Source organism: Balaenoptera acutorostrata, chromosome 12 (genome assembly GCF_949987535.1).
Source record: "Balaenoptera acutorostrata chromosome 12, mBalAcu1.1, whole genome shotgun sequence".
Lineage (NCBI taxonomy): Eukaryota > Metazoa > Chordata > Mammalia > Artiodactyla > Balaenopteridae > Balaenoptera > Balaenoptera acutorostrata.
Genome location: NC_080075.1, coordinates 72517222 through 72541552, shown reverse-complemented (window position 1 = coordinate 72541552; position 24331 = coordinate 72517222). Strand labels below are relative to the sequence as shown.

At 41.3% G+C, this 24331-nt stretch overlaps 2 protein-coding genes across 3 annotated transcripts; one reads left to right on the top strand and one right to left on the bottom strand.

The window, feature by feature from the left end:
- Positions 1-1396: 1396 nt before the first annotated feature.
- CCDC121 (coiled-coil domain containing 121) lies at positions 1397-4805 on the bottom strand. The gene is made up of 2 exons (XM_007191425.2): positions 4176-4805; positions 1397-3708 (listed from the first exon to the last, which is right to left on the bottom strand). The coding sequence occupies exons 1-2, from the start codon at positions 4670-4672 to the stop codon at positions 2754-2756; spliced, it is 1452 nt and encodes a 483-aa protein (XP_007191487.1). The 5' UTR covers positions 4673-4805; the 3' UTR covers positions 1397-2753.
- An 11-nt stretch (positions 4806-4816) lies between these two features.
- Positions 4817-24213, top strand: GPN1 (GPN-loop GTPase 1). Of its 2 annotated transcripts, none has more exons than XM_007191352.3 (14): positions 4817-4965; positions 5667-5760; positions 7770-7809; positions 8577-8643; positions 9370-9407; positions 13994-14072; positions 14279-14373; positions 15303-15348; positions 15998-16144; positions 16875-16957; positions 18265-18304; positions 18951-19041; positions 21901-22008; positions 23530-24213. In XM_007191352.3, exons 1-14 carry the CDS (start codon positions 4855-4857, stop codon positions 23613-23615), a joined length of 1125 nt encoding a protein of 374 aa, XP_007191414.2. In that variant the 5' UTR covers positions 4817-4854; the 3' UTR covers positions 23616-24213. The 2 variants fall into 2 exon arrangements, with proteins under 2 accessions (XP_007191414.2, XP_007191413.2); XM_007191351.3 differs by lacking the exon at positions 4817-4965 and adding an exon at positions 5019-5578.
- The last annotated feature ends 118 nt before the right edge of the window (positions 24214-24331 follow it).

Below are 24331 nucleotides of genomic sequence, written 5' to 3'. Positions count from 1 at the left end.
TTCCTCTTCCCCTCACACTAAGAATCAGCTCTCCCCCATGTCTTCTGTTCACCTCCATGTTTGCCATTCCATTCGGAACAGTCATCACCTCTTGCCTTTTCAAGAGCTTCCTAACTGGATTCCTTCTGCTTTTCACTGGCTTGGTACACTCCGCATACTGCTGTAGTGAGTTTTTATACTGTAAATCAACCTCGTTCACTTGCTTAAAGCCTAGTGATTTCCCAGTGCACTTAGAATAAAAGTCATCCCCTTTACCTTGTCCTACAAGGCCTGCCTGCTCTATTAACCTTTTTAGCCTCATCTGCCTCTGCTCTGTCCGTGTTCGCTGCCATTCCCCAACTACACTTAGCCACACTGACTCTTCTGTTCCTTAATCCTACTAAACTCCTTCCCATCTTAGGGCCTTTGCATTCACTGTTCCCTCTGTCTGGAATGTCTTCCCCAATTTTTGTACATCAGGCTTCATGTCATCGTTCAAGTCTTAACCTAAATTTCACCTCAGAGGTCTTTTCCATCTAAATGCACTTTCTGTAACATCACCCTCTTTCCTTTCCAGCATAGGAAAGCAGACAAAAAGTAGACTGAGATCCTAGTTGGCCAACCTACTGCTGGCTTGCTGACAGGAATTTCTAAGGGCCTTTATCAACAGGAGTCCCCAACCCCTGGGCTGCAGACCGGTCCATGGCCTGTTAGGAACCCAGCCGCACAGCAGGAGGTGAGCAGCGGGCGAGCGAGTGAAGCTTCATCTGCCGCTCCCCATTACTCCCCATAGCTCGCAGTACCGCCTGAACCATCCCCAACCCCAGTCCGTGGAAAAATTGTCTTCCACGAAACCGGTCCCTCGTGCCAAAAAGGTTGGTGACCGCTGCTTTATCAGATGACTCACCCTTTAAAGTCTTCAAGCCCTCAGAGGCCTCACAAAGGGACAGCCAGAAGCAGTACACCAGATCAGATCCATTATCTGGGATGAGGAATTCAAAATAAACTGAGACGGTGGAAGTTATTCACTCCTGAATTAATTCATTGGGACAGCACTGGCAGGAGGGGTAATTAACAGCAGAATAATAAGATTACCCATCCCTCTTGCTTTCCAGCTCCTTATCCTTAGTTTTATATCTTCCTATGGTTTTGCATCGACAGAGAATAACGGTTTCAAATGCGTCTTGGATACCATGTTTTTAAACAGGCTCTCTGTATTTTCAGCTCCACTGAATAGAACTATTCAGGTTAAGGCAACTGTGTGCTACCTAACATTCTACTTTGTGCACTAAAACTGCATTTTTATTATGTGCACACTAGTATGAAGAAGACATGCAGAGTTGGTAAGACATGAGAAGAGGTAAGTAGAAGGTACATTACATTGGAACAATAATGAAATCAGTGGGTATATTATAAGCTGAGTTTATTTTCAATAACAACAAAATTTTAAGAACCGAGACATTACACATTTAAACAGAAAAGTTGTTAAAGCTAGAAGTTAAGGCACATTGAGGCAGAATCCTTTTCTGAATCTAATTGTACAAGAATTCATTTTACATATGAATAAAACTGAAATCTGGGAAAACCATTATGAACTTTTTCATCACTGACAATTGAAAACATTAAGTTGATTCTGTTTTTCCATAAAGGAGCAACATTAAAATATGAGGCTGTATTTCTGTACCAGGATTCAGCATTCAAAGAAATCCCCGATCTAACCATCAGTATGTCCTAAGTGCCAAAAATATAACTACCCTAAAAGTCTATATTAATTTAAAATACTATTCCTAGTTCTACTGAAGGGGCATAAATAGGGTACACATGAATAACAAAACGCATTTCAAGGACAAAACACATTTCAAGTGCTTATGCAGTAAAAACGTAGTAAGTGACCTAAAGCTAAAGTGCTCACTCTATCGAAACTTCAGTCATCTTTGTCATCTTAGAAATTGAGGATGTTGCCAGGGAAAGAGATGGCAAAAGACTCTTTAGAAAGTTCTCCAAATATATGAAAACTTTCTGTTGATACATTTTCCTAAAACAGGCAGAAGCATTCAGTCACCTCATTCAGGCTAGAGGTATTTCTCCACAGAAAAGTGACCAGGTATACATACCCTCTAGCTTCTCTTCCCTTCACACAGTTTACACAAAGCAAAAATGGTATGGGCTGAGCATCAGAAGGTTACTCTGCCTAAGGCTTATTACACTTGCTGTTAAGAGTTTTTCAATCATGAGAAAACTGTAGAAACAGCTACCTGATCACCAGCACAAACTTTACAAAGAGCTTAAAAACACTGTGTGCTAAGGTGGCCAAAGAAGTGAGGATACATGGACACTGGTTGTTTACAGAGCAGAAAACAGAATATAACAATCTGAAATGCTATTCTTCAGGGGGCTTTTTCTATAAAGAAACCTAACTTAGCTAGGTGAAACACACCACACAACTATTTTCCTGTCACTTCCTCAAGGTGGTTTTCTTGAGGTAGTTTCACATCTGGGTTTTTGGCAAATGGTACTGGGTTATCAGGGGGTGTGAGGAACAGCCCATTTATTACCAAGAGCTAATTAAAGAAAAACCTAACTTTAAGGGAAGCCAGTCCCACAAATAATCTAGCAGTACTGCTGGAGAAAAGCACCTAATCCTTCACACTAACACATCATGATGGATATTTAACCACAGCACCCTGAGATCCCAAAGCCTTCCTAACCTGGTTTATGTTACGTAGCACCTAAGAACCCTTGCTCCCATTCCTGACTTCGTGTTATTTTAGGAATTACTTTGGATGCGTCCTTGATTTGGTGCCTAGGGCAGGGTTCAGTGTGGTCTTTGGAGCACTTTGTCCTTTTGGGCATGGATTACGCCTTTCTTGCAGCCGTTGCCTCCCCCGGCTTAAGCACTGTAGGTACCACTGCTCCTGCTGCAGCTGCTGCTGCTTCTTTTTTAAACGGCTGTGAGTAACCTCCAACTTCTGGCATTTCTGAATTAGCTGTGGTAGTTCCTTCTGTAACTGCTGGTGCTGTCTGTCGATGCTATTGTGGAACTCGGAAGTGTACTGCTTTGCGGCCCTCTCCAAGGCCTCGTTCTTGCTGTTCAGCTCCTTTGTTGGTCTCTTTCCCAACTGCCTTGCATCTAGCTCACTCAGTTGTGCCTCCAGTAATGCTTTATCCTGGAAGAACTTGACCAGCATGGCCTGTTTCTTTGCAGCTGTCTCAGCGTGGGTTTTCTTTATCTCCTGCTGTAGTGTCTGAATTTCTCTCTCCTGTTTCTCCTTTACTATCGAAACGTCCCTCATTGCCTCCAACTGCTTATTCAAATTGGATAGGATCTTTTCTTTCTGCAAGAGCTCTGTTTTAAGCGCTGAATTTTTTTCCGCATATTTGGAGGTTAATTCTTGTCTCCTTTGTTCGATCTGCCCACTTTGTTGTAAATAGTAGTTCCACAGCTTCTCGGTTCGCTGTCTAGACTCCTCTGTTTGCTTGGTCAGGTATTCCCGAAAGAACTGGTTTTCCTCCTCGACACGTACGTTTTCCGCCAGCAGCTGCCTGGATTCCTCCACTAACGGTTCTAGTCGGATTTGAGTTTCTTTGATTTGCTTGTCTAGCTTCATCATTTCCACTACTGCCTTTTCTTTAAACCTCTTCTCTGCCTTTGTTAGCTTCTCTGGCTTGAGAAAATTATTTATGAAACTAAGATCCGGTTGAAGGGAATTACTGGAGTCCTCAGCCAACCTGAAGGAAGAACAAGAGAGACATTCCCCCATGTTTTTCACGAAAAATTAGGAAATAATTTTTAAAATGCACACGTAACTTTAATTCATATCCCAAATATTCGGGAGCACCTACGATGTTCCTCACACAAGGCACGGGGGACAGAGCGGTAAAGACGAGGGAGTGTAGTTTACAACTGACAATATGCCGTCTCTGCAACCCTGCGAGGTAGTATCTCGAGGGTAAAGAGGAGAAAACAGGTTCAGAGAACTGAAGTGACTTGGCCACGATGTACACCGCCAGCGGGTGGTAGAGCCTGGGCGTAAAACCCAGATCTCACGGCTTACTGAACACTACAGCTGCTGCAAAGGGCCACCGCAGCCAACTGGGGGGTCGGGAGTAGGAGTGTATACATGGCTCGGCTCTTTCACCACCTTTCCGGGTACCGAGGGCGCCTGGGTGGAGAGAAGCGCCCCCTCAGTACCTACTTGACAAATTCGGCAACCAAACGTTCCTTCTCAAAGTCACGGTGCACCTTTGCGGAGACCGCCAGGGAGAGAGCCCTACGGTCGCGGGCTGGCGACACGCGGAAACGGCGTCCCAGTGCGGAGGGTTTTTCCAGTTTCTCCGGGCTGGTCTCTGCGGCTCTTGGCGCGGCCCAGCAACTCCGGGGCTCGCATCCCGCCCGGGTCCCGGCACGTCCAGCCCTGAGCCGCTTAACCTCCTCGGCCGCCGGACGAGCCCTAGCGGCCGGTTCTCCGGCGGCTCGGTTCCCCGCTCTCGGGGGGCCGACAGGAAAAGGCACTCTCTTCACTTTCGCAGTGTGGGAGCCCGGGGGTCCCTTGTCGTCCCGCCCGCCCGGGGTCCAGAGGTTTGCCCTTCCCAGGCCCTGCCCGACGACGATGAGCGGCTCTTTAGGTGGCCTACTCCAATCGTCCTCCCAGTGCCTCCACTTCCCCGCCTCTGTCCCTAGTTGGGCCCCCATCCGGGTCAGGAACGGACAGAGCTAAGGCGCACGCCTAGCCCGTTGGCCCTGCCCTCTCTGGCCGGTTTGGTTCGGTTCGGTTTGGTTTGCTCTGTTCTAGTCTCATTCAGAGTTCCGAACGTCGCGGGAGCCTCTCTAGCTACGAGCGTCTCTATGGTTGAGTGGGCGGAGTCAGGAGCAAGATGGCCGCGCTCGCAGCTGCCCCGGAGCCGCAAGCTTCCGGGGGTCCTCGGCCGCCAGTGTGTCTGTTGGTGTTGGGAATGGCGGGGTCTGGGAAAACCACCTTTGTACAGGTGACCTACACGGCGCGGGCGTAGTAGGACCGCGCGAGAAGTTGTCTGTGGCAGGCGTAAGGCCAGGGGAGAAAGGGAGGTCTCTCTGGGGAGTTGGAGGGTACCGGCGCCTGGCTTTCAGGGACTTGCCAGCAACCCCTGTTTCTTCCTCCGCGAAGCCGTCTCAGATCCTAGCCTGGGTTCATTCAGCCTCTCTTCTGCGCACCCTCAGTGCCTATTTGTGACGACCGTACTTGGTATTGGAATTGCCTTGTTAGTGCCAACTCCTCGAAGGCAGAGGCTTAACAAGTAATTCTGGCGGTTAATAGAGTGCTAGCACACAGGCTTTCGGTGTAGATTCCTAAAGAATTCCTTCTCGGGTGCCTACCATGTTTCAGGTACTGGGAATATAGTGGAAATGACAAGGTTCCTGCTTAAATGGAGCTAATGTTTTGTGGGGGAGATAGAAACCCCCGCTCCCCCCCACCCCCCAAGTCAATAAGTGATGGAGAGTAGAGGAGGCTCTGTTGGATGTGTGATGAAGAAAGGTAGCATTTCAACTGAGAGTGAATGTTGGAGGTGGAGATCAGAAACGAATATTTAAGGTAGAGGGAAATGGAAGTGCAGAATTCTGGTAAGTTGGATTAAGGGGTGGAAGTTCTCTCTTTTTCCATTATCATGCCTCTTGGTCTCAGTCCATCCTTCTCCCCGTATGTCTGCAGAGGCTCACAGGATATCTGCATAGTCAAGGGTGTCCACCTTATGTGATCAACCTGGACCCAGCTGTGCATGAAGTTCCCTTTCCTGCCAATATTGGTGAGTAAACTGTGCCAGAACTTGTGTGAAGTTTCTCAGAGAATGGAAAGCTGTCAGCCTATCCTATGAGTCTTCAGTGCTTCCATTTTTAATGTTTTCTAAACTGCCTAATTTCGTTTCCCTTGGATTTGCTAGCATCCTGAAACAGGCTTCTTCCTGATTCCCTTTTTCTCTTTGTTTACTCCTTCCCTCTTCCTAAATTTCCTTTTTTTCCTTACCACTACCATTCTCTCTACCTCTTTTGACCCTAGGGTGTCAGACTATGGTTCTTTGGGGAAATGAAGTGACAGAAAGTCAGTCCTCTGGCTTCTAAGCCATAAATCCTTCAGCAGGCTCTGATACATAAACTTTGTTTATATAGTTTCTTTTCTTCAAGTTAAGAGCATGTGGGTTTTGTGCAGAGTTTGCTTACTGATCTGTAGGAATCTTGCAAAGTTACATGGGAAAATGTGTGTATATATGCCTGTGTGCATTGTCTTGGTGAGAGGTTCCTTCCCTCTTATCATCAGACTTGTAGAGGAGTCCCCAGACTACTGTATAAAAAAGATTAAGAATGGATGGGATCCAGTGTCCTGCTTCTTGATAGGATCTAGGCTTCCTGATTTTCAGACTATTCCTTGATGTTAGTCTTTTCCCTCCTGGTCTCTTTTTAATCCTATTAAGCTTGTACTCCAAACATTACTAATTAAGGAAGACCTTGTATTAAGAAGCAGAAATCATTATGGGAAGAATTTTGAAAAAAAAAAAATTTCCGTCTTTTCACTTAAAGGCTGGAACTCTAATAGTTGATGGGATATAAGTCTACTGACTGCTAGATAGGTTTAGTTAGATATTACTGGACAGACCAATTTCCTTTTTATTTAAAATTCCATCCAAATAATTTTTTTTCTAGTTTTATTGAGATATAATTGACATACAGCATTGTATATGATTAAGTTGTATAGCATAATGATTTGATTTACAAACTCATGAAATGATTACCACAAGTAAGTTTAGTGAACATCTATCATCTCACATAGATACAAAATTAAAGAAATAGAAAAAATTTTTTTCCTTGTTATGAGAACTCTCAACTTTCACATATAACGTGTAGCAGTGCTCATTACATTTATAATGTTGTATATTACATCCCTAGTATTTATTCACTGGAAGTTAGTACCTTTTGACTACCTTCATCCAATTGTCCCTCCCTCCACACCCTCTACCGATTTGTAGATCGGTAACTACAAATCCAATCTCTTTTTCTGTGGGTTTGTCTGTTTGTCTTGCAGTGTAAGTGACCTGCCACAGTATTTAGTTCCTGGTATACAACATAGTAATTTGAAATACCTGTACATTTCAAAATGATCACTATGATGAGTCTAGTTAATATCTGTCACCATAAAATGGTATTATATAATTTTTGACTGTATTCCCCACACTGTACATCTCACCCCATGACTCATTTATTTTGTAACTGAAAATTTGTACCTCTTAATCTCCATCACTTATTTCTCTCCCCCCCATCCACTTCCCAAGTTAATGCCTTTATAAAAATGTTATCTGCATTACCTTTGTTACCAGTAAGCAAGGAGTAAGAAATAAACCTTTTTTCTTCATTTAGCTCCCTTTTTCTATGTATATGGTCACTGAGAAGGTATTTAAGTTGTATCGAACTTTTCTCTTTGTCTCAGACATCCCTACCATAACTTGAGAGCTCCTAGAAGCCTCAAAAGCTAGTTTCAGTTTCTTGCTGGGAGGGAAGGTACTTACAGGGTACCTTTTGTCCTCCTAGTCTCTTCCTGAACTTGCTTCTTTTGCTGTTGCAATTCAGTGATCTTAGCTTGAAAATTTAGAAAACAGATTTGAAAAGTACCTTGGATGCTAAGAGAGAAACTGATTTGTTTGCTCAGAGGAAGCAGAGATGACTTGAGAGGTCTGTTGGCTTAGATATTATAGGTGGAGATTCTCAAACTGTATTGTTTCTTACATGTTAAATTTCATTTCATTCTCTCTTTTTTTCCCTCCAGATATTCGTGACACTGTGAAGTATAAAGAAGTCATGAAACAGTATCCTTTTTCACATCTACTTTGGTTGTTGGCTCATCCCTGGCTACCTACTGTCTGTGTATTGTGTAGCTTTGAAAAAACTGTTTGTGCCTTCCCTTGTGAAATACACTAGCAAAAGCATTCGATTGCTTTCTGGTAATTTTATGAAGAAGAGGGAAGATGAATGTGGGGAGAAGCATTATAGGTGATTAGAAATCCTATTTCAGCTTGTGAATTCCGTTTTCTCCCTTTGTCCTGAACTGCAGGCTGTTGTAATTAGCACAGAGAAGGAGAGGCTAGGTGGTGGCGTGCCTGGGTCCCACAAGGGAGTATTGCCTTGGTGGATGCATCCATTGATCACCATCCCCTTAGACTGGGAAACTCAAAGATTAGTAAGATCAACTCTTAGTACATTGCTGTGTGAAATGTGTACTTTCCCTATAGGTAAGTCTAGGTAGGAAGACTAATTCTAATCCTCAGGTGGCTTGATGAGTGAGGATCAGAGCAAAGAGTGGTATATAAATGATCTTCATGGCTAATGCCATCAGGCCGTCAATGCCTGATACATCTGTCTGTTCCATTTTGGCCCCATTTCGCCTGGCCATTTCTAAACGATGAATGAGGTAGACATCGATAGTGAATGTTTCCCTATGAGGTTAAGATTGTGTGATACATACTAGTCAATGGAACACTAATGTTATGCTGTTTTTGTGAGGGATTCTCTAGATAATAAACTTTATCGTCTAAATTGATCTATAAGCAATTTAAATCCTCAACTTAGTGTCTAGGTATGGACTTGGACCCAATGGTGGCATAGTGACCTCACTCAATCTCTTTGCTACCAGATTTGATCAGGTATGTCTGTCTCTATTTACATAGACATGGCTGTGTCAAAACCTGTGACTCTTAAATGCCTTAGCTTGATCACATTGGGAAAGAAGGGCAATCAACCTGAATGTCAATACAGAATATAAGGAGGCGTTTTGGTGGACAAAGAAGTAGGCTATGAGAGGATGATCAACATGGTGAGAGACTTCACATTGAACGTTGTGGCGGCCAATAAAACAAAGACCTAAGAGACCTGGGTTCTCTTCTTGATCTGTTGTTGGCTTGCACTGTTACCCTGAGGATGGGATGGAGGGATGGGGAGTGGGATGGGCTACCAGGCAGGGAATGGAACAATTATGGGGCTTTTCACTTGTGACAAATTGTTGTCATCTGTTATGTTTTCTTTGTCACATTCCACTTCCTTAAGAGTGTTTGGCAATCACTGATTTTTTACCCCGATTTCACTCAATGATTCACGCTGTTAACGCTTTACTGAAGCACCGAGAGAGACTTGGCAGTGACAGATCAAGTCTTCAGCTCCTTAGGCCTTGCCCTGTGCTCCAGGGTGTTGTGGTGCGGCAGGTGTGGCTATTGTTTCTTTGGTTCCATGAGCATGTTAGTTGGTGTCCTCAGACAGAGAACATAGAGATTCAGTTGTTAATGGTGCCTGCGAGGTGGGCCACTCTCGAGAGGGCCCTGTGATTTTTTTTGTTGAACTTGGATTCTGTTGTAATTGGCGTCTTTTTCTTTTAGGTGATGAAATTTATTGAGAAGGCCCAGAACATGTCTAAGTAAGTGATTTCAGTCTAATGCCTATTTATTACTCTGTAGTTGACATGTTTCTAGGTTTTTTGAAGGATTTTGGGTTACTATCAAGTTCTGAGAGGGTGTAGTTTGAGATGAAACCATGATAAGTGAAAAAATTGTTGGAAAGAAGACAGTCATTAAGATGCTCTATGTGGTTGGGGAACTAAGATCCCACAAGCCATGGCGCAGCCAAAAAACAACAACAACAACAACAAGATGCTCTACAGTGTAGAGCTCAATTTAATAGTATTCCACCCCCAATCACTTTGGTATATGTTCCCAGCTTCTTAGGAGGTATTTTGAGAATTTGAGTCCACATTCACTTGTCCACTTGCCTTCTCTTGCTTGTTGACATTAAAGTCTATGAAATACCTTTCTAATCCTTGTTTAAATTAATATAATTTACATGATTCAGAGGGAATATTTTTTAATTTAAAAAGTATCAAAATGTAAAATAGGATATTCTTATTATATTACCCATAATGAACTGTTGTTAAATTTTTAATAGGTTTGCTTTTTTAAAAGAAAGGAAGATAATTTATTATTTTTGTAAAAAGGATATAGGCTTATTACTATAAATAATTCCTACCATGCGTAGTATTTAAAAGATGAAACTATCACCCTTCTTGTCACTAGAAATAGCTATCATTATTATCATTATTGCTATCAGTGACTGTCATCCCAAGCATTTCTATTCATGTGTACATAGATAGAAGGATGGATGGATAAGGTGTTTTTACAAAAATAGGATCATACTAGAGTAGTTTTTTAAAGTAACAGCTTTATTGCAATATGAATTCACAGACCATGAAGTGCACTCTTTGAAAGTATACAGTTTAGTGGTTTTTAGTATATTCACAAAGTTGTGCATTGACCAGAAGTACCTAATTTCAGGGACTTCCCTGGTGGTCCAGTGCTAAAGAATCCGCCTTACAATGCAGGGGATGTGGGTTCGATCCCTGGTCAGGGAACTAAGATCCCACATGCCACGGGGCAACTAAGCTCGTGAGCCACAACTGCTGAGCTCTCGCGCCTCAGCTAGAGAGCCCGCACCACAACTAGAGAACAGAAAACCCGTTCGCGACGGCTAGAGAGAATCCCGTGTGCTGCAAACTACAGAACCTGTGCCACAATTAGAGAAGAGAAAACCCGTTCGCCATGGCTAGAGAGAATCCTGCGTGCCACAACGAAAGATCACTCATGCCTCAACGAAGATCCCGCGGTGCCGCAACTAAGACCCGGTGCAGCCAAAAATAGATAAATAAAAAAAAAATCTTAAAAAAAAAAAAAAAAAGAACTACCTAATTTCAGAACATTTTCATCTCCAAACGAAACCCCATACTCATTAGCAGTCACTCTATTCCCCATTCCTCCAAGCTCCTGCTGGCTTCACGCACCATTTTACATTCTCACCAGCAATGTGTGGAGGGTTCCATTTTCTGTACATCCTGGTCACTACTTGTAACTGTTTTTGTTTTAATAAATTTATTTATTTATTTTTTGGCTGCGTTGGATCTTCGTTTGCTGTGTACGGGCTTTTTCTAGTTGTGGCGCTTGGGCTTCTCATTGCGGTTGCTTCTCTTTGTTGCAGAGCACAGGCTCTAGGCACACGGGCTGCAGTAGTTGTGGCATGTAGGCTCAGTAGTTGTGGCTCGCGGGCTCTGGAGCTCAGGCTCAGTAGTTGTGGTGCATGGGCTTAGTTGCTCCTCAGCATGTGGGATCTTCCCAGACCAGGGCTCGAACCCGTGTCCCCTGCATTGGCAGGCGGATTCTTAACCACTGCACCACCAGGAAGTCCAGATGTTGAGCATCTTTTAGTGTACTTCTTGGCCATTGGTATATATTTGGAGAAATGTCTATTCAAATTTTTTACTTTTTTAAAAAGTTTCAGGTATGCATTATAATTTAACATGTGTACACTGCAAGGTGATCACCCCCCAAAAGTCCAGTTACCATCTGTCACCATACAATCGATCCCCTTCACCCCTTTTGCCCACCCACAACCCCTTTTTCCTCTGGTAACCACTGATTTGTTCTCTGTATCTGTGAGCTTGCTTTTGGTTGGTTGGTTTCCTTCCCTTCCCCTTCCCTTTCCCTTCACTTTCTCTTCCCTTTCCCTTCCCCTCCCTCCCTCCCCTCCTTCCTTCCTTCCTTCCTCCAGATTATTCCACATGTGAGTGAAATCGTATGGTAGTTGTCTTTCTCCTTCTGACTTATTTTACTTAGCATAGTACCCTCATGTTGTTCATCCATGTTGTCACAAATGGCAAGATTTCATTCTTTTTTTATGGCTGAATAGTATTCCACTGTGTATATACCACATCTTCTTTATCCATTCATCCATTGGTGGACACTTAGGTTGCTTCCATATCTTGGCTATTGTACATAATGCTGCAATGAACATAAGGGTGCATATATTTTTTCTAATTAGTGTTTTTATATTCTTTGGATAAATACCCAGAAGTGGAATCACTGGATCATATGGTTAGCTCTATCCTTCATTTTTTGAGGAATCTTTCTACTGTTTTTCACAGTAGCTGCACCAGTTTATATTCCCACCAACAGTTTACGAGGGTTTCCTCTTCTCTACATCCTCTTCAGCACTTGTTATCTATTTGATAAGAGCCATTCTAACAGGTGTGAGGTGATACTTCATTGTGGTTTTGATTTGCATTTCCCTAATAATCAGTGATGTTGAACATCTTCTCATGTGCCTTTTGGCCATCTGTGTGTCTTTGGAGAAATGTCTACGTAATCGGATCCTCTGCCCATTTTTGAATCGGGTTGTTTATTTGTTTTGGGGTTGTATGTGTTCTTTATATATTTTGGATACCAATCCCTAATCAGAGATATGATTTGCAATTTCTGCTGTTCAGTAGCTTGCCTTTTAGTTTTTTGTTTTTGGCAATGCCCGGCAGCTTGTGGGATCTTAGTTCCCCTACCAGGGATTGAAGCTGGGCCACTGCAGTGGAAGCGCTGAGTCCTAACCACTGGACCACCAGGGAATTCCCACCTTTTATTTATTTATTTATTTATTTATTTTTGGCTGTGTTGGGTCTTCGGTTCGTGCGAGGGCTTTCTCCAGTTGCGGCAAGCGGGGGCCACTCTTCATCGCGGTGCGAGGACCGCTCTTCATCGCGGTGCGCGGGCCTTTCTCTATCGCGGCCCCTCCCGTCGCGGGGCACAGGCTCCAGACGCGCAGGCTCAGCAATTGTGGCTCACGGGCCCAGCTGCTCCGTGGCATGTGGGATCTTCCCAGACCAGGGCTCGAACCCGTGTCCCCTGCATTAGCAGGCAGATTCTCAACCACTGCGCCACCAGGGAAGCCCGGGAATTCCCACCTTTTAGTTTTGATGATGTTTTCCTTTGCTGTGCAGAAGCTTTTTAGTTTGATGTAGTCTCATTTGTTTATTATTGCTTTTGATTTCCTTGCCTTTGGAGCCAGATCCACAGAAACTTCACTAAGACAGATGTCAGTGAGGTTACTGCCTATGTTTTCCTTCAGGGATTTATTTAATGTTTTCAGGTGTTACATTCAAGTCTTTCATCCATTTTGAGTTAATTTTTGTGTATGGAGTGGTCTAGTTTCATTCTCTTGCATGTGACTGTTTTTCCCAACACCATTTCTTGAAGAGACTTTCCTTTCTCCTTTGTATGTTCTTGGCTCCTTTGTTGTCAATTAATTGTCCATGTACGTGTGGATCTTTGCTTTTTTAAAAACAGCTTTATTGGGCTTCCCTGGTGGCGCAGTGGTTGAGAACCTGCCTGCTGATGCAGGAGACGCGGGTTCGGGCCCTGGCCTGGGAGGATCCCGCGTGCCGCGGAGCGGCTGGGCCCGTGGGCCACGGTTGCTGAGCCTGCGCGTCTGGAGCCTGTGCTCCGCGGCGGGAGGGGCCGCGATGGTGAGAGGCCTGCGCAGCGCGATGAAGAGTGGCCCCTGCTTGCCGCAACTGGAGAAAGCCCTCGCACAGAAACGAAGACCCAACACAGCCAAAAATAAATAAATAAATAAATTAATTAAAAAAAAAAAAACAGCTTTATTGAGATATAGTTCATAGGCCATACAGTTTACCCATTTAAATTGTACAATTCTGTGGCTTTTAGTGTAGTTACAGAATTGTACAGCCATCACCACAATCAATTTTAGAACGTTTCATCCCCTCAAGAAGAGATGCTCTTCTTTAGTTATCACTTTCTTATTCTTTTTCTCCCTCCCTCCATTTTCCTCCAACCCCACCCATAAGTAACTAGATGGTTTCCCAAGAGATTTACACTCTGGTTTTGCTTATCTCTCATTTTTAATGCAGTGTGTTTCTAAAACTGTCAGTTTTCTCTGTGACCATTTGCAGCAGTGATGTATTGCTGCTCCTGCCAATGAGCCTGAATACTGGACATTGAACAAAACCCCGGGGAATGTGGTATGCACTTTAAGGGCAATGGGAAGAAGTGAGACTTGGAAGTGTGAAGGGGTTATTTCAGTCTTGAGTAACCAGATGTTAATGTTTTGTGGGATGGAATATCTTTCAGAATGCATAAGTAAAAACTTCTCCAATGGTCTTTTTTGACATAGGTATGTCTTGATTGACACACCTGGACAGATTGAGGTATTCACCTGGTCAGCTTCTGGGACAATCATCACTGAGGCCCTGGTGAGTATTCTAGGACTTGTTACTCAGGGTAAGTAGAGAGCCAGACAAGAAAAGCTTCTTATTGCTTGGGATCTTATGTGGGATAGAGTCATAGAGCTCTGCACACCTGCCTAAAGTGGTTCTTCCTTGCCACAAAAGGTAGGAGAAGAGTTTGGGGACAGGTCAAGAACCCTCTGACTAAAGCTTTGATTATTTTGTGGCTTTAGGCATCCTCGTTTCCAACGATTGTCATTTATGTAATGGACACATCTCGAAGTATCAACCCAGTGACCTTCATGTCCAATATGCTCTATGCCTGCAGGTAATGCGTTATTGTTGGGCATAGTATTATGTCAAGGTATGAAGTCTCCACTTCTTTTCCATCATTTTTGAGTCCTGAGTGCTTACCCCTAGGTTTTCATTCAGGCTTGCCACTCACTTTAGTGGCTCTGGGTTAGGGCCGGAAAAGAAGCACATATACTGTTGGCATTCTCTATCAGCCACTTCTCATCTTCCTCCCTTGCTTGTTACAGAATAGGTGATGAATGAATATGCACCTTCTGGCAGTTGCCCCAAGTTGAATGAAATCCAATTCTGAATAGAATAGAGCCCCTGGTCTAAATGCCTTTCTTCTGTGTTGTGATAGGAAGCGTGAAATTATAACATGAGGAGAGACTGAATAAAAAGATTCATCCATGATTCAAATGCACATGTTTTCCCAAGTGTGGTGCCATTAGGAGAGGAAGGACGTGCCTCACTAGGCTATATTAGTGCCTTAGACCTGGGAGCAAGGCGGACCATTATTAATGCAGAATTTTATTTTGGGCGTATGCAAAAAACAATCACCCCTATTTGTCTCTTCCATTATGACTAGGGATGTCCCTTCCTGTTAAACACAAGAAATCCTAGTCCAAATAGAAATCTGATGTTTGATAGCATGATTTTGTCTTCATATTAATTGTTTAAAAGACAGTTAATTTGGTGAAACACACACACACACACACACAACCAGGATCAGTACCAAAGCATTATTACTCTAAGAAAAGGAGAGAGTGTGTATGTGTGTTGTTTGCTTGTTGGTAGTGGTGGTTTCCTGCTTGGGAGGGGAGAATATGTGAGTGCTGTGTAAGAATGGATACCTATATTTAGAGTCTGAACCCATCTCCCTTTTTATTACTCAGTTCCATCAGATAACAGGCAAGCAGGCGCTTAAGTGCTTTTACTAATAATGCCTCAATGTTTGATTTTCAGCATCTTGTACAAAACCAAGCTGCCTTTTATTGTGGTCATGAATAAAGTAAGTGGATTCTTCCTGTTGTGATTGAATATTTCCTTTTCATCAGAACCTTGTGTTTGGGTAGGTGAGAAGGATTATTTTAGATGCTGGAGAGCAGATTTAAGCTAACCTGAAGCAAAGTCATGAGCACTTCTAGGAAATGGATTCAGTCAAATTGAATGAATATATATCGCTGATTCTTTTCCAAAGTTTTTTTAGGCTAGGTAGAGTAGCCCCTGGTCCACAGCGTATGGGTTATCCCTCAGGATCGGGACTGTGTAAATGGGGGAGGGACTGCTAGTCTATTGGAAGTGGCAGTTAAACAAAACCAAAACTTCTCTGTTGTTGGCTAGGATGCAAGAGGCTATGTACTTGACTTCAGAGCCTGGAGGGTGCTGGCCTCCACTGTGGCCATGGTCACTTGGCAGTGGATAGTGAAGGGTCTGTTCTAACCTGGAATATACAGATCTTCATTTAATTATTTATACTGCACAGCAGTCTTGGCTCTTTGTGGCTTGTTGCAGTGGAGGAGGAAATGGGGGAAGCAGAGAAAGAAAATGCATGAATTATTGCTCTTTGCTATCATCACTTAATTAAAAAAATTTTTTTGCCACTGTTTGATGTCTGACCTCGTCTCTGGTTGCTGATAGTTGACTTCTCTCTGGTACAGACTGACATCATTGATCACAGCTTTGCAGTGGAATGGATGCAGGATTTTGAGGCTTTCCAAGATGCCTTGAATCAAGAGACTACATACGTCAGTAACCTGACTCGTTCAATGAGCCTGGTGTTAGATGAGTTTTACAGCTCCCTCAGGGTAAACTTTCTCTCTTGTTTATGCTGTTGGTCTCTCCAGATAACCTCATAACCCAAAGGGCTGGCTTTGAACCTGTTTTGGAAAGGAAGTTCATTACCTTCTGAAAAGTAATTTTTAAGGCATAGCTTTTTAAAAACTGGAGACTTAAAAGATAAATATGATACGGACCCTACCCTCAGAGAGTTTATGTTCTAGTTAGGAGAGAAGGCTAAACACAGAGTTGAAACATGATGTATTATAGTAACTTATATTGTGATATCTTAAGAAAGATTAAAAGTTGGGCCTGATAGTGGTGAGGGGGTAGATCACTTTTGAAATGAGAGATTTTTGGAGGATATAGCCAATATAGGTGTGCTTTGAAGGATGGGTAAGATTTGTGTAAGCAAAAGTGGGTGTGGGTAGCAGCAAGTATGTTAATTGCCCAAGCAAAGACATTGAGATACTAATTTTTATAGAGAACAGACTGTGGTTTGATTTGATAGGGAATAGATGAACTGCTGCTTGTTTGATCCTAATTATCTTTCTCAGTTCTCTATTTTCCATAGACTTATTTCCATCACTTTTGAGTAGGTATGCCGTTTTGTCTTGTTTTAGCTTCATTCTTTGCCAGAGACTTCTTAAAGTAGCCAAACCTCTTCTATGAAGATTTTATGAAATTTGAGCCAAACAATGTATGCCATTTAAAAGTATACAGTTGTTTCCTCAGTGGCATTAATGATGCTTTTGGCAGGTGGTGGGTGTGTCTGCTGTTCTGGGTACAGGCTTAGATGAACTCTTCGTGCAAGTTGCCAGTGCCGCAGAAGAATATGAAAGGTGAGGATAAAGGAACATTCTATTGATGGCACTCTTAGTTACCCACAAGTCTGATATGATAGCTGTTTAGCCAGGCAAAACATTTTGGTTTTCATAGTGTTTGTATTATATTTGCCATGCAGATGTGTACTGGATCTGACCACACTTAGGGTTAACAAGTAGCTGTTAACTTTTTTAAAAAAAGAATAGGAGTATAAAATCTTCACTGTATTGAATGATGAAGAACAGGTGTCATCAGACATTGTAAAAAGCCAGATGTTAAATACTTTAGGCTTTGTGGGTAGTATTATCTGTTGAAACTCCTCAACTCTCATTGTGGTGCAAAAGCAGCCATAGACAATTCCTAAACAAATGGGCGTGGCTGTGTTCCAATAAAACTTTATTTATAAAAATAGGCAGTGGGCTGGATTTGTCCTGTTTGCCACATTGGTTGACCCCTGATGAAGAACATAGACTTTGGAGTCAGATAGACATGGGTTAGATTTCTTTTTCCTCCAGTTAATAAGTGTGTAACCTTAGCAAATTTTCCTCATTTATAGATGAGGGATAATAGCATTTATTGTTAAGATCGTTGTGGCGATTATTTGAGATAATATATCTAAAGCACCTAACACAATTGCTGACATGTAGTAAGCATATTTCTTAATAAATGATTGTTATAACTATTTTCTTGGTTAATACTGGAGTTCCATTTATCTAAAGGAAAGTGGAGTCATAGCACCTATACACTTTCCTTAGGCCTGATAATTGGCTGCTTTCTAGCAAGCTTCATACTTAGCAAGAGCCTAATAGCCACATTGTGGTTTTCAGAAACATTATTTTGATTTTTATTCATCAGACGAGGTTTGTTTTTTGTTTGTTTTGTTTTGTTTTTTTGCATGTGTTATCAAAGCCTCAGGATAGACTCTTTTCTGTATCCTTTCATGGTTGCCCAGATAAACGACATAATTATATATTGGGCTTCCTGAGCCCAGTAGGCCTAGCTTCTTTTACTCATCATTTAAACATCTTTTACTCATGTTTATCCAAGTGAGTGGTGAAGTCATCGGTCATGGTCTCCCCAGAGTTGATCTTCCCAGATCAGCAGTCAGTCTTTTGTCTTGTTGCTGATTTCAGGGTGGGGACAGGCACCTTGGCTTTTAATTCCTTAGGGATAGAATCTCAGTGACTAAGACTTGTTACATCTGATGTATGGTGACATAAGATCTTTTGTTATTATCAAAGTACTAGGAAAATAGAAGTGATGTGGACGGGGGGACAGGATAGATTATTAATCAAAGGGATTTAGAAAGTGTTTCTCTTTCCAGAGAGTATCGTCCTGAATATGAACGTCTGAAGAAATCGCTGGTAAGAAAAGAGGCTGTTTGTGTATTTTAGGGCCACTGAATAAACAATCTCAAACTATGTACTAATCCTTCTGCCATAAATGCTTTTGTTTTGGTTCTCAGTATATCCTTTAGATACTTGTTAATTTAAACCTGTAAATTTGTATGTATGCTGTCTGGATGCAGAAAGGCCCCTTAAGTAGTTTTCTTCTCTATACTTGAAGTAATAAAAATCAGTAATCTTTCCTTTTATGTATGCTGAGCCCTTCTTGTGCCATACCTCCACCCCTACTCCAAGGTCCATTTAAAGGCTACTTGTAGAATTTTGTTTAAGAACAGAGAGGTAGTTCACAACTCTTATCCCAAATGATCAAGTGCCCTGTCCCCATCGGCTACATTGGACATCTTATCACTGAGCCTTCCTGCTGTGTCTGTTTGAAGGTTCTTTTGATGATTTTGTGTCCAATTTCTGAAGCCTCTAATACAGTCTGCAGAGCCCTCTGGAATGAGCTTCTGCTGATCTGGGCCCACACTGCTCAGCGTTTCTGTCATCAGCCATCCCTTATCTGCCTCGAGTATTTGTATAATTTGTCATCTCCAGTTAGAAGTCTGGCATCTAACTTGGGCCTCCTTTTTTAATATGACAACATTTTCCTGTGTGTATATAGGCCAGTGCACAGAGCCAGCAGCAGAAAGAACAACTGGAACGACTTCGGAAAGATATGGGCTCTATAGCCTTGGACACCGGGACTGCCACAGGTACTGGAGGGTCTTCTGGTGTTAGGAACTAAGAGCGGGGTACACTTATCTCCACTTAGTAGGTAGGTATTTATGTTCAAGGGAGAGAAAGAGAAAAGGATAAAGTAAATGTTGTTTAGTGTATCTATCTGTCTGTTACTCAGTCAATTTAGATAAATCCTAGATCTGCATTGTGTTTAGTTGTCTCTTAGTCTGCTTTAATCGTGAATGGATCCTTTGCTTTTGTATTTCATGACATTGACATTTTTGAAGTGTACAGATGTAGATGTATACCTACGGACATACCTATATCTAACATCTATGTTAAAGAGGAATCCACTGTTTATGTCTCTCATACCACATTTATCTTATCTGTGTTTATATTTTTATACATATGTATATGATGATTCTCTTCAGGTAGTTTTTGGTTTACTTTGGCAAGATACTTGATGTCTACTTTTTTTTTTTAATTACTTTTTAATGCTCCCCCTCTTTTACTGTTTATTTTGACCTAATTTTAGATTCACAGAAAAGTTTCATGAATTGCAAAGAATTGCTATATACCCTTCAGCTAGATTCGCCAAATGTTAACATTTTACCACATTTACTTTATTCTTTCTGTTATATATGTTTGGCTTTACATTTTATATAAATATATAAGTATACTTATAAAATATTTGTATATTATATATAACTTTCTTCTGAATCATTTAAGAGTAAGTTGCAGACATGATGCACCTTTACCCTTGAGTTTTTCTTAAAAATAGGGGCATTATTTTATATACCCTCATTGTAGTTATCAAAAACTAGGAAATTAACATTGACACATGACACATTCCTATGATCTAATGTATAGACCTTATTTAGATGTAGCCATTTGCCCTTTATAGCAGGAGAAGATTCTGGATCTGTGTTGCATTTAGTTGTCACGTCTCTTATTTTCCTTTAATCTGGAATGGCTCCTTAGTCTTTCTTTGCATTTCATGACATTGATATTTTTGAAGTGTATGGTACTTATATTTTTGTAGAATTTTCTTCAATTTGGGTTTGATGTTTCCTCATGGTTCGATTTAGGTGGCTCCTTTTTAGCAGAAGTTAACAGATGTGAAGTGTTTTTTCCATGTATCATATCACAAGGTACATGATGATGAGTTGTCTTTGATCACTTACTTAAAGTGGTGTCTGCCAGGTTTTTCCATCATAAAGTTATTTTTCCCTTCATAATAAGTATTTTGTGGGGTGATGCTTTAGTTAGATAAATGTACTTTTAATTTTCAAATGTTCACCCACTAGTTTTAATATACATTAATCTAGGTAGGGATAGTCTTCATTTTCCTGTGATACATGTTGCAGATATTTTCTCCCTGTTTGTCAGTTGCCCTTTGACTTTGTTCATGGTGTTATTTTGCCATGCAAAAGTTTCTGTTTTGTTTTGTATAAATTTGATGTAGTCAAATTTATTGATCTTTTATTGCACCTGGTTTTGAGTCATAGTTGGGAATCCTTTACCTGCACCTGTGTTAAAGAGGCATTCACTCATGTTTTACTGTAGTACTTGTATGGTTTTATTTTCTACATTTGGAACCCTGATCCATTTAGGGTTTACTCCTGGGTATGGTGTGAGGTATAGGTCTGTGTTACCTTTTTCATAAATAGTTGTACCCACATGATTTATTAAAAAGTCTACCTTTGTCCCAGTGATGAGATGCTACCTGTATCATATACTAAAGTTTCATGTGTACTTGGATGTATTTCTGGATTACCTATTTTATTCCTCTAGGCTGTGTGCCTGTACTGTGTGGCTTTAATTACATATAGAGGCTTTATAGTATGTTTTAATATCTGCTAGGGCTAGTCCTCCTCAAAGTTTTCTTTTTTAGTGTTTGCCTGACTATTCTTGCATGTTTATTTTCCCAAATGACCTTTAGTATCAACTTAATGTAGCTTGCTAAAAAAGCTCTTTGATATTTTTATTGGGATTGTGTTATATTAATTAATTAATTAATTGACATCTCTTTGATGTTGCTCTTCCTGTCTAAGAACAAGGAATGTGTTTATATTTGTCAAGTCTACTTTTGTGTCTTCCAGGAGTGTTTTCCTCCTGTAGGTTTTGTTAAATTTGTTAAATTTTTCCCAAGGATTGATTCTTCGTTAGTGTTGAAAATGGGATTTTTCTTCTAACTGGTTATGTTTGTGTTTATGAAGACTTTTCATTTCTGTATTTTAGTCTTTTTATTCTGCTACTTTACTGACATTTTTTATTGTTTGAGTTAGTTTTGTCATTAATTCTCTAGGGGTTCCTGGGTTGGTGCTCAAATTTAAATATATACACACTCACCCACCCACACTCATTGGTGGACTGGCCTTTAAAGGAGTAAAGTTCTGTTCATGACAGCTATTGCTATAGGTCTAGTAGAGAACAGCAAAGCCACTTGGTGGAGGAGGTGCTGGAACCTGGCTGGGTTTACCAGTTAAGTGAGCTCCACGCTCCAGACTTTTACTCTTGACTCACCAGCACACTGGATCTGCTCAAATGTCTTTAGCCTTCATAGGAAAAACCATAGCCTCTTCCAAGCTGAGAGCTAGTACAAACAAATGACATTACTATTACTATTAAGACAAGCTACTTGAGAGTTATTTTCCTCAACTTAAAAATGAGACCTCTTGGGTTACTGGCCTCATGAAAGCACTTTGTGAAATAAACTAGTGTAGAAATGTTAAGTGGTATTAACTGTACATTTAGAAGAGATAAGATCCTGCATTTTATCATGATCACTTTCATCCTGCCAATTTTTAATCGTAGTTACTTATTGATTCAAAATCACTTTTTTGAGGAGGCCTTTGTTCATGACATGCTACTGATAGATGTTTTCTATGTAGGCAGCTTATCTCCTGTGCTGGACCCTTCTGACTTGATCCTGACTCGGGGAACCTTGGATGAAGAGGATGAGGAAGCAGACAGTGATACTGAAGATATTGACCACAGAGGTGAGAGGTGGCTGGGGTGGCTCATGAAAACAGAACAACTGCTTATTCTTTCATTGTTTGCCCGGGAGCTTCCTGTTATTGAGAGAAGACCTTAAGCATGTAGCCAGTAACAGGGGAGAGAGGAAATGCTAAAGGATACAGCACCAGGAAGGAGTTCCATATATTGAAAGTTCCTGGCCTTCCTACTGAATGGTTAATATTGAGCTTGATTACGGCCTTTTATTAGTCTTGTGTCTTCTCATCTTTAGGTCCTAACTCAATTTTGAGGAATCCAAGATTGTTTATTGTAATTGTTGTTTTAAGAATACAGAAGGAGGCCTCAGCAGACCTAAACCAGTCAGAAGGGACTGTAGCATTGAAGATAGAATGGCTCTGGAAACCCAAAAGTGTTCCACTTTGCATAGTTTTATGGACTGTGGACAGAATCTATTTCTTGAAACAACGCTTTTAGGTCCTAGCTGTGCCCAAGAGCAAACTTCTCTTTATTCCAGTGTGCTGGATGCTAACATGTAAATTGCATCATTTAATAAGATTTATTGAGGTATAATTTACAAACTATAAATCCCACCCTTTTATTAAAGTGTATAGCTTGATGAATTTTAATACATATATATAGTCTTGTAATTACCATTATAATCAAGAAACAGAACACTTCCGTCACCCTAAAAGTTCGCTCATGCTCGTTTTTATTCAGTCCCTTCCCCCACACCAGTTCCTGGCAACCACTTATCTGATTTTTGTTCCTATAATTTTGCCTTTTCCAGAACGTTGTGTAAGTGGAATCACAGTATTTAACTTGCATTTGACTTTTTTCATTCAGTGTAATGCTTTTGTGATCCATTCATGTTATTGCATGTATCAGTAATATGTTCTTTTTTATTGCTGAGTAATAGTTCTTTTATGTGGATGTACCTTTGTTTATCCATTCACCAGCTGATTGACATTGGGGTTGTTGTCAGGTTTTAGCTGTCGTGAATAAAGCTGCTCTAAACATTCATTAACAGGTCTTTGTGGACAGAGGTTTTCATTTCTCTCAGTTAAAAATATGTAGGAGTGGGACCTCATTTTAGTTACTTTATGAAGGAGGTATTCTCCCCACTTACAGGTCAAAGAAATTGTACATTTTGGGCAACATGATAAATAGAGCCTGCTTCTAGGAGATATTTCTTTATTGGGAGAAGTGAACATACAGTGTCTTAGAAATAGAGTATAGTTGACTCTTCAACAACTTGGAGACTAGGGGTACCCACCCTCCTTGCAGTTTAAAATCCCCATATAACTAGCTTATAGTTGGCCCTCCGTATCTGTGGTTCCACGTTCGTGGATTTCACCACCTGTGGATCGTGTGGTACTGTAGTATTTACGATTGAAAAAAATTCGTGTATACATGGACCTACGCAGTTCAAACCCGTGTTGTTCAAGGGTCAAAGGTACTATTTCTGATGGATGGGTGACAGCAGCTCTAATCCACCTGTCTAATGGGAGAGTTTAAAAAGAATTAACCTTCTTTTTTCCTTGCAGTTACGGAGGAAAGCCGTGAAGAGCCAGCATTCCAGAATTTTATGCAAGAATCAATGGCACAGTACTGGAAGAGAAACAACAAATAGTTTCTAAAGTCCAAAATTTTGGAACTCTGTGTGAAGGGACTATCCTTATCTCTGATTGGGGGCTACTATAAAGGACAATTTTGTTCAGGATAGCAGTTTCTCTTATTAGTGAAATCTCCTGACTCAGATGAAGCCAGGGATAGAATACATTTGGACCTGGCAGGTAGATGCTGATTCCCCTTGGCATTTTCCTTGGATTTATGCAAGGAAGGATATTCTGTTTTTGGATGCTGATATCCCTTCAAGCCTAAAACTGCAAGTTTTATCATTTGAATGCACATACTTTTGCTGCTGATGGACAGAACAGAGAGAGAACTTAGTAGGCTGGATCTGTAGCCTCTACTTCTCCAGCATCTTGCCTTTGAACCTGTACCACAAGTTCCCCTCCTTTTAGCAGAAAGAGAGAGGGGAAACAGGAGCTTGTCCAGAGTGGCAGTGGAGTCTCCTTGGCAACCAATCAATCTTGGTATGAAATGTGCCTCACACTGGGTAGCTCATTGTAGAACACCAGGTTCATTGAAGAAAGTGGGCAAAACATTGTTAACAAATAAGAATTCTACTTTAGAGGGTGACTTGGATAAAGAGTTTTTAATCTTAACTTTGTTGTAAGCCTGCTTGTCATAATTTCAAATAAGAAAATAATTATCACAAATAGTGACTGCAGTTCAGAAGAGAGGTTTAAAGCCACATGATGTTTACTAAAGTTCCATGTACAT

Bases quoted from the DNA above. Each gene is read 5' to 3' on its own strand.
- CCDC121 (XM_007191425.2), bottom strand. From the start codon at position 4,672: ATGGGGGCCCAACTAGGGACAGAGGCGGGGAAGTGGAGGCACTGGGAG. The intron at 3,709-4,175 runs GTAGGTACTGAG...TTCTTCCTTCAG, and splicing joins TTGGTTGCCGAATTTGTCAA to GTTGGCTGAGGACTCCAGTA.
- GPN1 (XM_007191352.3), top strand. From the start codon at position 4,855: ATGGCCGCGCTCGCAGCTGCCCCGGAGCCGCAAGCTTCCGGGGGTCCT. The intron at 4,966-5,666 runs GTGACCTACACG...GTATGTCTGCAG, and splicing joins GGAAAACCACCTTTGTACAG to AGGCTCACAGGATATCTGCA. The intron at 7,810-8,576 runs GTATCCTTTTTC...CTTAGTGTCTAG, and splicing joins TATAAAGAAGTCATGAAACA to GTATGGACTTGGACCCAATG.